The sequence below is a fragment of the Apostichopus japonicus genome, chromosome 10 (genome assembly GCF_037975245.1).
Source record: "Apostichopus japonicus isolate 1M-3 chromosome 10, ASM3797524v1, whole genome shotgun sequence".
Lineage (NCBI taxonomy): Eukaryota > Metazoa > Echinodermata > Holothuroidea > Aspidochirotida > Stichopodidae > Apostichopus > Apostichopus japonicus.
Window position 1 is genome coordinate 17,043,047 of NC_092570.1, and position 13,919 is coordinate 17,056,965.

General features: G+C 35.9%; 1 protein-coding gene across 3 annotated transcripts; it reads right to left on the reverse strand.

Annotated features, from left to right (window-relative positions):
* Positions 1-1,259: 1,259 nt before the first annotated feature.
* On the reverse strand, positions 1,260-13,568 carry LOC139974937 (uncharacterized). 3 transcript variants are annotated; one of them, XM_071982490.1, is made up of 3 exons: positions 13,054-13,568; positions 3,343-4,698; positions 1,260-2,901 (listed from the first exon to the last, which is right to left on the reverse strand). In XM_071982490.1, exons 2-3 carry the CDS (start codon positions 4,402-4,404, stop codon positions 2,701-2,703), a joined length of 1,263 nt encoding a protein of 420 aa, XP_071838591.1. In that variant the 5' UTR covers positions 4,405-4,698; positions 13,054-13,568; the 3' UTR covers positions 1,260-2,700. The 3 variants fall into 3 exon arrangements, with proteins under 3 accessions (XP_071838591.1, XP_071838593.1, XP_071838592.1); XM_071982492.1 differs by lacking the exon at positions 13,054-13,568 and adding an exon at positions 12,478-13,015; XM_071982491.1 differs by lacking the exon at positions 13,054-13,568 and adding an exon at positions 6,356-6,515.
* Positions 13,569-13,919: the final 351 nt, after the last annotated feature.

Consider the following 13,919-nt stretch of genomic DNA (forward strand, 5'->3'; position numbering starts at 1 on the left):
CCCACACTCAACACTCAAAAGTACCTTCCTACGCCACTGAATCCACTCACGTACTGTACCGATTCAAACTATTGCTGCTGTCATGTTTTGCCTATATTCATTCAAGACTCGTGAACTCGCGTCGTGAACTTAGTTGATTTTAATGTATAGCCGTTCCATGAAACGAATTCCGAAATCAGTAGAACGGCTCACGAATCTTGGATAACGTAAACACGAACCCAATGGAATGTAGCGTACGGATATGTATCATAAGTGAGGTCTACATGTGATCCAATCATTAAATTTAAAGTAAAATTAGGGCGTTTGGAAGAAAACCCCGCCCGTAAATAGACTGAACTAAGTGTCACAGGTCAATAAACAACAACAATTAATATGTTCATGTTTCTGTGACGTCATGAACTCATTCATGTAATGACATATTAAGACCCATATAGACCTTATCATTCTCCTGATACAGTGTATGTCTTCCAACTTCCAAGCGATGGTCATTATTGATGCTGACGTCACGAGCAATCTGATTAGCTGAAAACTCCGTAAATGCAAACCTGTTTGGGATATGGTAAAAAAAAATCGCCACCGGGAAGGAGAGGGGATGGGTGAATTGATCGAGCGGATGGCCTTGTATTAACGAAAACTAATCTATATGGGCAAATCTTTAGGCATGGGTAGCCTTTTTTTTAAGGAGGGCCCATGGGAGGGGGGGTCATGAGTTGGCATGTTATCAACCCTGAAGACTATTCACATCTGAAAGGAAATTAGTTTCTCCCCCTCACGACCCCTTTAGCATAGTATAGGATCGACGTCGTTGAAAAAGCTATGTGTAAAAATGTAAGCTAATGCATTACTGTAACATCTCCAGAATGCTAGGAATATATATATTTCATCTATGTAATCATTAACTGTAGTCACAGCCTACTTATTAATAAAAAAAATGTTGGAGAGGTAACGGATGTATACGTCACATATTAAAACAAAACACAAGTTTGCAAAATGTTCATCATAAATTGGAAAAAAATGCAGTATTTTTTTTAATGGGCAAGATCATTCATTGTTCTTCGTCATGACAAAGAGATAACATAGAGAGAGAAAAAAACTTGGATAGAATGCTTTTGTGATTACTTAAAGCAATATGTACGGGTGAGGTATGAGATTTTTTGTTTGACAAAATCTTCCATGTCAGCCTATAATTGACTAAAACATTCTACCGATTACAAACATCAATAATTAACAGTGATAATTTAGTTATATTAATTATTTATTTATTTATTTATTTATTTTTCTTGCCTTTACAATTTGCAGACGAATACAAATTATAAGAAACTCAAACTATTGAAACTTAAGAACCAAAAGGTTTATAATAGTACTGTAAATTTATTAACAGCGCCCTCTTGCTATATCATAGCTTGTAAATAAACAAAATATCTGTACAAAAATGCCTTCATGCGATCAATGATTTAACGATAAATTTTAAGGAAAGTGTGATAGGAAACAAAAGAAACGACTGTACATAGGCTAAGCGCTTATTGAACTTTAATTATGAAATTAATTTAAGGCTACCGGTGCATATTGCAATGTAGGCTATACGTTGCCTTCTAGTCAAAAATTGTACATTAGTCTTCAAGTTTAAGCGTTGGATATGCTTAGTTGGTAGCGCACTGGTCTTGAAAACAGGAGATCACAGGTTCAAATCTCGTTCTTGCAAAGAAATAATGATATTTTTTAGCTCTTTTACAAGACATATAAAGGGTTAAAACGCACTAGTTCCACCATTTACTTTACTTCTTTTGTAAATGCATCATGCCAGATATAAACTTTCTCGTTTTAAAGTTCAGTTCCGTTAGATTCAGTTCAGTTCAGTTAGATTTAAATGTCAATCAATAATAAAGTTCCGCCTTTGAGAGAGTCGCACACCTTTTACTATAATCGACGTCTCCTTACAATGTGGTTTAACCCTATACCGCAGCATTCATCACGATGTCCCAACTGGCAGTCTGAGTATAGTTGTCGATACTTTTACCAAGTCAGCGATAGTATTTTCGCGGAACTGGCTCATACATATGTAGTTATATTCATGGGTTATATAGACATATGTACACAATCGAAAAGCATTCATGCCAATGCAAATTAGCGTTGCTACTTGGCAAAACCATTGAGCAATGTCGTGTAAATGGGGTCTAGGTAATCATGCCCAACCCTTGCCACCCTATCCCAACTAACCGTCAAAAATATGCTACAAAATTGAAAATAGTCTAAGTATATCAATCTCTTTTCAAGGAATATTACTAACAATTTACCAAACCAACACTACAACGCAAATAGAAGAAACACAATTACTTTAATTGTTTTTTGTTCCCTTGCGATGCAGCAATAATCTTTGTTAAGAGCTTCCTTATATAATTTTGTTTATTTGCGGCATATTGTCATTTTTTAATTATTTTTGTGCAAACTATTATTCTATTCGCTTTTCGGAAGTCAAATTATATACATGACATGTAAACATGGGCACATCTTCACTTTAAATTCCCTAAGATGCAACAAAAATGAAATGTCACATGTCCACAATAGCAATAAAGAAAGGTGCATTTTTGGTTATAAAGTAAAACAGATGATATTGCTTGCCGCAGTTTCTTATCCATGAAAGAAGAAAACGTCACCATTTAGTTTACTAAATTTCCGTGTCCCAAATTGAGCCAGCATGATTTATCTCACCAGTGGTCGAGCCAAAAACAGTTGATAAGAGCCGTTCACTGCAATATAGATGGGGCTATTTCTATAAAAGTCAATCACAGCGTCGAGTGAGTGAAACTTTTTATCGCCAATTTCGTAACCATCAGTGACCGTAGTAATCTTAATGTGACGAACTTTGTCAGGGCCTTTGACCGAGAGAGTAAAACTTCCAGGCTGTGAATGGAAAATGGAAATAAAATATCTTGGTGCATTCCTTGCTGAATCATGAAAGAATGTCTTGATAACTTCAAAGTAGCCGCCGGTGCATGACAATATGTATTTACCTGTAACCTATCTAGTGTATCACTCAACGAAAAGGATTCATTTTTAACCAGAAATTTTAGTCTTAATATCATCATCGTCATCGTCAACGCTGTAGCATATATTGTTCCTCTTACATTATTTCTTCCTATTTATCCTTCCACACTAGCACCACCACCCCCACCCCCACACCTCATTCGCATGTGTTTGCACATTTTCCACAATAGCAATAAAGAAAGTTGCAATCAGCCTTCGAATTGCGTATAACGCTGATATGAAAAGAGGTCAAACTTCTTAACTGATTGGATAAGTGACGTTTTGATAATGACCATTGTGTCATTGAATTATACTTACAAAGGCTTCCGAATCTCTGAGTACGTAACATTCTTGGGGCTTGGATCGCATTTGATCTTCTGTATGGACTCTCGATATGCCATATTGGTACCACAACCGTTCCGCTAGTACCGGCGTCGACTGTGGTTTCTCCTTGACATAGTTCTTAGGAACGACTCCCATCTCTCCGGCCTTATTTCTAGCATGCCACCAGTCATCAGTTGGAGCAGGACGGACCATAATGTCGAGTTTTTCCTTGGCTACAAACGACAGTTGCTCATTTTCCTGTTTGGTGTATGGATAGAGAGCCTCGACGCAAAACTGGAAGGTGTAATTACGAACGGGCTCAGATTTGCGGGGTGGAGACGGTGCATTTCCAAACGATTGTTGAGGTGGGAAAGTGAACTGCGGTGGTGGCTTGGTTGGCAAGCTTGGAATCGGTTTACCGTTAGGACGATATCCACCCGGTTGCGGTGATGTTGTGGATGGGTAAGGGCTCACACCCGTGTCGTTCCGCGAATACCCTGTTCCTTTGTTATGCGGGGGGCTAGATGGAGAGTTAAATTGGTTCGCCGGATTCGAATATGGAGATGCTGGCTGAGTATATTGATAATTGTTTCCAAATTGCCCGGCGCCATGGAATGGGCGGGTAGTTTCTACGGCAGAAAATGGCCGACTGGAAGGCGGCGCATATGAGCTTATTTCTGATACAGGCCTTTGACCGTTGATATGTGAGTTTGTCGTTCGCTGTGGCTGCGGTTCCTGCCCCACCGAAGCACCACCAAACATTCTTTCTAGATTTTGCCTATTTTGAGTAAATGCATTCCCATCGGACCGAGGAGGGTTGTATGCTACTTTCGGTGCTACCGGTGGCGCGGGTTTTCTTGACTGTACAACGTGGTTATTGGTTTCCTCTGTGACATTGTTTGAAGGAAACCAACCGGCCCTGTTGTTGACGGTACCGTAGGCCCAGAGACTGCTATCGTCATAATCTGAAATGGTTACTCTATCACCGACTTGCAGACTAAGCTCTATCTCAGATTCTGCAATAAACTGTTCCGTAGCTATGTGAAATTTAGCCATATTGTTCCTTCTTGGTATATTACTGAAGCTTGTTGGTCCTATGTTATTACTAGTAGTAGTAGTAGTAGTAGTAGTAGTAGTAGTAGTAGTAGTAGTAGTAGTAGTAGTAGTAGTAGTAGTAGTAGTAGTAGTAGTAGTAGTAGTAGTAGTAGTAGCAGCAGTATTCTAAACGTTCCTTCTTGTTACTTGTCCTTACAGATCAGGAAAAATGAATGTTGAATGCAAACTCCGGATTTGTCATCGATGAGTGAGCAGATTGCTACTTTGATGGAGCAACTTCTGCACACCCTGCATCTGAAATATAAATAATAAAATCTTTAATCTGGTTTACGATTATCACAGATAAAATAAAGTTAAACAAGTACTGACCGTCGAGGGCGGTATGGGTGGGTCAGTAGGGTCTACAGCTCCGGGTCATCGGAGGCTGGGAGTAGGAAGGGCAAACAAATATATTCATATTTTATCTTCATATCCTTTTAAGTTGTAAACGAAATATATGTTTATATATATATATATATATATATATATATATATATATATATGTATGTATATATATATATATATGTATATATATATATATATATATATATATATATGTATGTATATATATATATATATATATATATATATATATATATATATATATATATATATATATATATATATATATATATATATATATATAAAACATGAAGATACAATATGAATATATTTGTTTTCCCTTCTTTGTTTTTGGAAGAAAAGTCCAAAGAGAAGCAAAATCTCACTATACCTATTGTACTTAAATCAGCAATCTGGGAAGTGCTCATGCCTTTAATGCCATAAGGACATATATACCCGTTTAGTGCAAGATAGTGCATGGTAGGATTTGGCTTGTAAACCGCTGAAAACCCGTTCTTTTTTGGTGTTTTTTTTTATTAGTGTGTGTTCAATAAAGATTTATTTTAGCAACTTCTCCCCCTAGTAAAGCCAAAAAATATATCGGTCTCCCGTCTGGGGCATATCAGTGGTTGCCATTGTATTTCAGTAGGCTCATATTTTTTTTATCATTCTTTGATACCATATCGCCAACATAGGAGGTATGGAATAAAACATTAAGTTTCATATTCATACACGAGGATGACGGTATTGTTATTAAAAAACAGTTTTACGTAATATTCAAAACATCAATTCCTTTAGCACTCATACCGGTATTTTTGCTAAAGAAGACTTATTTCTCTTGCAAGAATGAGACGTATGATAAACAACGTAAAAAATTCAAAAAAGGTCATTTCTTTTTTCTAAGCAGTTTGGGGGATTTGGTTAAACATACACAGCCGTTAGTCACACAAGTGAACGATGATGGTTGTCAATGTTTTTCTGTATAAGAACACGAACGTGAATTAGAGGCGGACTGACCGGCCTATTATGTTCTTTAAAAGTTTCTTTTCTGATTCTCGATTCTTCCCAATTTTATCGAAAAACAACTCCGTTTATTTGATCAAAGGAGCTAGAACACATTGGTTTAATCTCCGAGAGCCAAGACCTTTTTCTTTAAAGTATATCCAAAGTAGTTCCTTTTTCTTTAAAGAAAATCCAAAGTAGTAAGGCTTAAAGGAAGTTGTTGTTTACAAATTTTTCTTCTCTAAATTTCTTAGTTTATTCACATCAACGGCGATTGTTCAAAGTTTCAGTAGTATAACAAAGTTTTAACATCAATGGGCTAATGATTAATGACTTGAAACGGATGAAGTTTTGTTCTTAACCATCAATGTTTCTTCACCTGTTTGAAATATACGCCAGCTGATAGCCGCTATATAAAACCGTAACTTGGTGGTTAATCTCAACGAGGTCATAAAATCATTAGTACCGACTTTACAAAGTACAATATCAGAACTTAATTGATACGAATTGCTAAAATCCGCTTATAATTAATCGTTACGAATAAATTAGAACGTCATGCGATACATACCTACTTATTCAACAAACTCTACCAGCTTGTGTAGGAGATATAAACGTATACTTAGAATGTGTCAGTCGCGCAACTACTACTCTCAGATGTGGAGTATATACAGTTAGGTTGTCTGTGCAAATTTGCATACCCTTATATAATATATCTTTACACACAAATGATTGTTAAGTGAAGTTTTCCACTCAAGTCATGTTACGCCATTGTGTAAGCATACCCAGGAAGTTATTAACGGTTCAATTGGTGATCTCGGATGATAGCTTTTTTCAGTGTATATGGGTTTAACAGGTAAATATTCCATCCAGTGCAGTATAGGCTATACAGTAGGCTACAGAATGAAGGCAGATATTCTAAGGAAACCCAAATAAAGTGCATGACTAAAGGATGACTTTAAAGGTAGTCAGTATATAGGCCCCAAATTATAGCACGCTATAACTGCTAGAAGCTTTCATAAAGTACTTTCCTGGAGGTGTTTTTTCTCTCCAAATTGTTCTCAGACATTTTTTAAGTAACACACAAGATGACTGAATGTCCCAGTGAGGAAAATTTCATAGACGGTTGTAGTCAAAACAGTCTTAGAATTTTGACCAAAGGTGACCATATTTGAAAATATCTAGCATATTTGGGGCCAATACAGCATACCTTTAAAGTACATGCATGGATAAAGGATGACTTTACTTACAGGTATAATTTTAATCTTGGTGATGTCATTTGCCCAGGGAAAAGAAATTGTGTTGATAAAGTTTCTGCACTCAGTGGCGTGCGAAATGAGGAGGGATGGAAAATTCCCTCTCCACCCCTCCCCACCCCTCCCCATCGCCAGTTGGTGGGAAATGGTTCAATCGGTGGATTTATTTTAGATTCTACCGGTGAAGAAATAACACTCCCCTTTCTCAACCCCCTATCGGTGTTGAACTCACACAATATTCTTATTAGCCCAACCATGTGTTAATATAGCTATATATACTAAATAATATGTCTCGGAATGCATTCTTTGACGTCTACATTTTTTTCCTGCCGCTCCGCCCCTTTTTATAATCATAGAGTCCATATATATCTATATCTATATATATATATATATATATATATATATATATATAGATATATATATATATATATATAGATATATATATATATATATAGATATATATATATATCTATATATATATATATATATATATATATATATATTTATATATATATATATATATATATATATATATATATATATATATATATATATATATATATATATAGGTTCACGTACAGGCATTAAATGTATAATGTTAATCCATTGTTTTTTAAAATATTAATAATAACATAACTAAAACCATGTCCTTTTGCCGTTATGTATATTAAGAACTTCAATTGCATTCTAAATAATTTGTCATTGAAAACTTGTAATGGATTATAAACATAACATTTGAGGCCATATAAAGGCTTATGTTTTGTATTACAGCTAAGAAACTGACCTAAAGTATTGTCTGTTAGACGACGAAGTCCAGCCACTTTACTTGATGAGCCAGCTGCGATGTCTTTTCGTAAAACATAAAAGTGGTTTAGAAATAAATTCCGGACCGACACGCTAAAGTTTTTGACGCCCTATTCCGAGATATCGAATTAACCTTGTACCTTATGTAATCTATTAAAAGGTCTAAACTAGTGGTTTTGAAACTAAAAAAAGTCTTAAAAAATCCCCTTCGAGGGCCAGAAAGAATATATAATCTCAGTGTATATATATAGATTCAGGAAAGTACAAACATAGGCGGCGCACGGAGTTCAATACAAAACATATCCACATATCTAATTAGTGCAAGATTTTGGGCCCATTATTTTTTTTCTTGCGAGGTCTGAGTGGAATCTTCCACGGGTCACCTATCCAAAACCCTTGGTATATATACTGACCAAAAAAAAATAGCTGAAATGTCCACAAAGTTGTTAAAATTTGGAAGAAAAATTGTCTCGTTTTTTTTTTTGGGGGGGGGGGAGGGGTGACAGTTTTGTATATTGTGTGGCATTCATAACTTATGGCAAGCTGTGGCTTCACAAGCCTACAAGGTTATATCATTTTGAAGTAAAGCCAATTTCTTTTCCAACGCTTGTACCATCAAAAATTGACTCCATGTCGTTTACTTTGTACCCACTTGTAGCAAAGCATTTCCATAACGTCAGACAGTAAAAATGTCCTAGTAGACAGGAATGTGAAGTTGGGGTGGGCGGGGGCGGTGGGGGAAGCCCGGCATTATATGATGAGTCAACACCCTTCCGGACATGGAGATTCTTTGTTCTTTCTTTCTATTGCGCAGGGTCAAAAGACTCTTATTACGTTACAAGTGTATACATGCTTTTGAATTTTCAATTCATCGAAGGGGACTTCCTTTTTCCCATTTTAGGCTCCATTGGCTACCTCTTTTATGTTTCATTATGCCTACAGTATGATAAGGCAGTGTGGTAATATGCCTACTGGGAACATTTCGCCAGTTTGCTGATTTGTTGTTGTCCATTTTCTTAGTCTACTTTCTTTTCTTATTTTCTTAGTTAAATCGTTTGGATAGTGCGGATGAAAACCTATATTTATTGTGTGTGACTTGTGTGTAAATATACAAAACATTTGGCGAACCAAGATTGTTCCTGTTTGAGTGGGAAAGCTGTAGCAGTCTCTTGATAGTTCCTTGACAACACACTTTACTTCCTTGTATAGTGAAAGTATCGTGACTAATTATTCATAACTCAAGAAAAGAAACGTTATCGCTTAAATGATCCAACGAGACAAAACAAATATATATATAATTATAGTAATAATAATCATAATAATATTGAACTAGTTAAATACCAAGAATTCATAGAAACAATAACAATAATAACAAGAGGGCAATCTATAGATAATGCAGATATCATCTGCTCCGCACAATTGTGTGACCTCTGACCTCAATTGACCTCGTCTCTTAGCAACCATATGATTTGTCCCATTATTCTCTACATATCTTGTGGTTTAATGACTTTCTCCAAAATACATACAAGCAGCTAATTGTTAAACAAGAGTTTGGGGTTTCTTGACCTTTGACCTCATCAATTACACAGGCACGAGGTTACATGGTAAAGCACCTATCCACCAATTTTGAACTTGGTCGGATTTACAGTGTAGGAGGAGTTTGCGACACACTCTTTCGCACAATTAAGGCCAATTTGACATGTAACCTCACTTGAACTTTGACCTTAAACTTGTCCTATTCTAAAATTCGTCTCATCATTCTCTACATATCGTGTGGTTTAATGACTTTTTCCAACACACTGACAAGCAGCTAATTGTTAAACAAGAGTTTTGGGGTTTCTTGACCTTTGACCTCATCAATTTCGCAGGCACGAGGTTACATGATCAGGCACCTATCCACCAATTTTGAACATGGTCGGATTTACAGTGTAGGAGTAGTTTGCAACACACTTTTTCGCACAATTTAGGCCAATATGACATGTGACCTCACTCACTTGAACTTTGACCCTGACCCTAAACTTGTCCTATTTTAAAAATTCGTCTCATCATTATCTACATATCGTGTGGTTTAAAGCCTTATTCCTACATACTGACAGGCAGAAAATGGCTAAAAACAATGTTTTAGGTTTCTTCACATTCAACCTCTGAATTACCCTGCCATCATCAATCACGCAGGGCACGGGTTTACATGATGTTGATGATGATGATGATGATGATGATGATGATGATGATGATGATGATGATGATGATGATGATGATGATGATGATGATGATGATGATGATGATGATGATGATGACGATGACGATGACGATGACGATGACGATGACGATGACGATGACGATGACGATGACGATGACGATGACGATGACGATGACGATGACGATGACGATGACGACGACGACGTCAATAACGATGACGACGACGATGATGATGATGATGATGATGATGATAAATTTATCCTTAAATTTCTAACACTTAGTGAACTCAGCTCCACAGGAGCATGACCCTGCCCCCTATCCCCCCAACTCTTACCCCCCCCCCCCTTTCACATCGGCTCTGGTAGGGGAAGCCAAATCCAGGCTTGTTTTAAGCATGGTATATGTGTGTTATATCGTTTCATATCATGCAATGAACTTGATGAAACGTTGAGTTGCAACTAGTATAAGATCTGTTACTATCGTTCCAACTCTACGCATGGGATGATTTAGTCTCCAACATGGGGTGATTGAACCATTGGCTTACTGATTTCACAGATCAGTGAATTTAATCATAAAAAATCATCAGGCATGAAGATTTAACCATGTCTTCCTTTCAGATGGCAATAAAACAAACAATCCATATGAAACAGGAACCCAAACAGACATGCAACCTTATATATAATATATAATACATATAATACATACATATAATACATATTATAATACATATTATAATACATATACATATTATAATACATATTATGTACAGTGTGTTTACAGTATATGAAACCAAAAAACCATTGTGAACATGGAAATATCGATTCACCCTATCAGCGTATACATTGCAGTTACTTAAATGCGTTTTGGTGACGTTTGTCAGTTATTGTTCTAAATCGTGGTAAACACGTTAAACAGCACAAAAGGTATTAAACAATTGGTGACGTGTAAGTCACGAATGTAGAATATGGGTCTTTAGAATGAAAAATAAAACAAAGGAACAGAAAGAGGAAGAAGAAGATTTTGAGAATTGAACATAATAGCAGATTCCAATAATCAACAAATCTTATTTTATCGATGTAAACGTTTTCAGGATTGTTAATTCGTTTCGATTGCACAATGTCCTATTGTCTGCTGCAAAAAAACAAAGGCATCATAGGGACATGATACACCTTTAATTCATTTGGTCACGACTAATTAACACTGCAGGACCTATATTCATATCCTAATAACAGTACATATATAAGCTAAACTGTTCGAACTATTTGCATTTGCTGAATGGCATATTAAAATAATGTCCGGACCTCTTGGCTTCATGTCTTGCATGATAACGGCCATTCTTATATGAATATTAATGAGTATATACATGTATATACAGCATTATAAGTCTTGCGATAAGTTCCATACCGATTAATCACCTATATACTTAGTGGATGAGCATAGTATATACAGTACATACATAGCTGAACACCAACCCCAAGTGATGTTAAAACCAATAAATAGCATTCAAACCCTTAAAGACTAATATGTAACTTAAGTACGACATACATACATAAAAGTGTATACCGTATAGTACTAATACATATAGTATATATTACCTATTATACACACTTTCAGGTAATTATTCGTTACATTGAACAAATATATAATAATTAAAAGAAAACATTTAACTTTCTAAACATTGATGTTAATTTTCTCGAGGAGACAAAACAAGTAATTGGAGAAAAGCTGTAAAATGCATGTTGCAAGTTTTCTTACGAGTGACCATTATTCGACTTTCTAGCATATGAAATATGCTAGAAATGCAAGTACTGCTCAGGCTTGAGAGTCTTTACTGGAAACCGCGTAAACATGTTTTGTTTCCACCAAAGAAAAATGTTATTATATAATAATCGAACATTCTTCTATATCTGGCAATAAATTGTAGGTGATGAAATCACCCGAAAACCCCATTATTTTACCAGTTTTCCGACGTTCATTATTATGGAGGGGGAAAAAAGAAAAACTGTTGACATTTGACATGTCATATTTATAGTGCTGCTGTTTTGTATAACGCTTAAAAAAAGTTCATTTCTGACACTATCAGAAGATATGTCGGTTTCCCATATTTTTCTTCAAATTATGACCATGTAATTGTTTCTTCATTAAAGATCTTCACATACTTAAACAGTAGATAGATAGTATTTTGTTTTTTTCACAATAAGCTACAAAGTTGAATCATGTTTATTGAAGTTAGCAGATTACTGCTACCATCAAAGTATTTATACATTTCATTGACAGATTTCTCAACGTCTTTGAAAATTGTTTTGAAAAAAAAACCCAGTAAACTATACAGGAAGTATAAATACTCTTGGCAACGTTTTAACAATTTTCAGGTAACCACGTTTGGTGGGTGACCTTAACGATAGATATTTTTGTTTTTTTAAAGAAAACTCACCCTGCAGGAAAGAACCTGGACAACGAAAGACCTTGACAACAACAAACCGACTATAATCCGCTCCCAACCCCTGCACTGCAGTCCACTTTCATCTAGACTATGCGACTGCGTGATCAATGTCAAATATGTATCACGGTTCCCCTATATAGAAGGGGAACAGAATACTATACATTGAATAACCAACATGCCTACCTCTATTTCCCGTTAAGTCTTATATACAATTGGTTAGACTAGCCGCCATAAGAACTACAGTATATAGGCTACCTCCGCAGTGAAAGAAAATCATCGTTCATTAAACACTAACCATTAGCTATATTGGATTCAAAATAACTTTTTTTTCCGAAGAAGAGGGGGGTAAAAAACCAGGTTACCAAAACAGGAACCCACCTTCAGCATTGGATGCATGACGTAGCATTGACCCTGTATCTGACTTGGCATTGCCATGTTTAGTTAGTCACCTAAACCTGCTGTAGTCGATTCCCAAGTGAACTTAAAAAACTTTTTCTATACAGGATATTGATCAATTTTTGTAAATTTATTTGGAAATGAATAGATGATATAAAACTAGATACTCACATAGCAATAGTTTCTCCTAGTGATATTCAAGTTTGTTGTTTTGCTTCCCCCTTCAATAACAAGTTGGTAGTATGATCAATTCCTTTCACAAAACCATTGCCGATTTCATTTAAAACTGAGTACGGTCTGGCCGTTAGACTCGTGTACAAGCACGTACGGTGTCAGCTAATAGTATAGGCCGTTTCGTGTACAGTGTATAGTTTTCCATATAACAGTGACTCACTGACTCAACGATATGCTTGGTTGATTTTTTCTAAAGTCATCGTTTTTTATCTTTGACCATGAATCGTGTAAAAGAGGTGTAGAAGAATTTCTGTGGAAACTATCGATGAAAAGCGCCTCGTTTTCATTTTGGTGGTAACAAAGTTATGATATCGCATATGAGTATTGAACTGCGAGCCTATAATTGCATATATACAAATCGTGTAATTTTTATGCAACAATCAATGAAAGACGGAGTAGCAGTGTTTAAGTACATGGCACCGGTGTGTACTACACCATCTTGCAATCCACTATGCATAAGGTCTAAATTTTAACTTCCTTGTCATGGGAAATGGCGTTCTACAAGTTTAACATTGATTGCCAAGAATTAATGTATACCGGCCGTACTATGATAAGTGTCATATCCACAATAAATTGCTCCATTGACTTACACACACTAACTTCGTCACTTACCGTACGGCCCTCTATAGCATAAATCAAATACATATTCAACCGGTATATATCCTAAACCCATGTACGACACCGTGATAACTGAAAGCTTTTATCTACTATCATGATACTTGTACCTATCCATGTGATGACCGTTTAAATCTTAAGCTGGAAGGGAAGTAAATATAGTATAGCATGTGGAACCCGCAAACTTT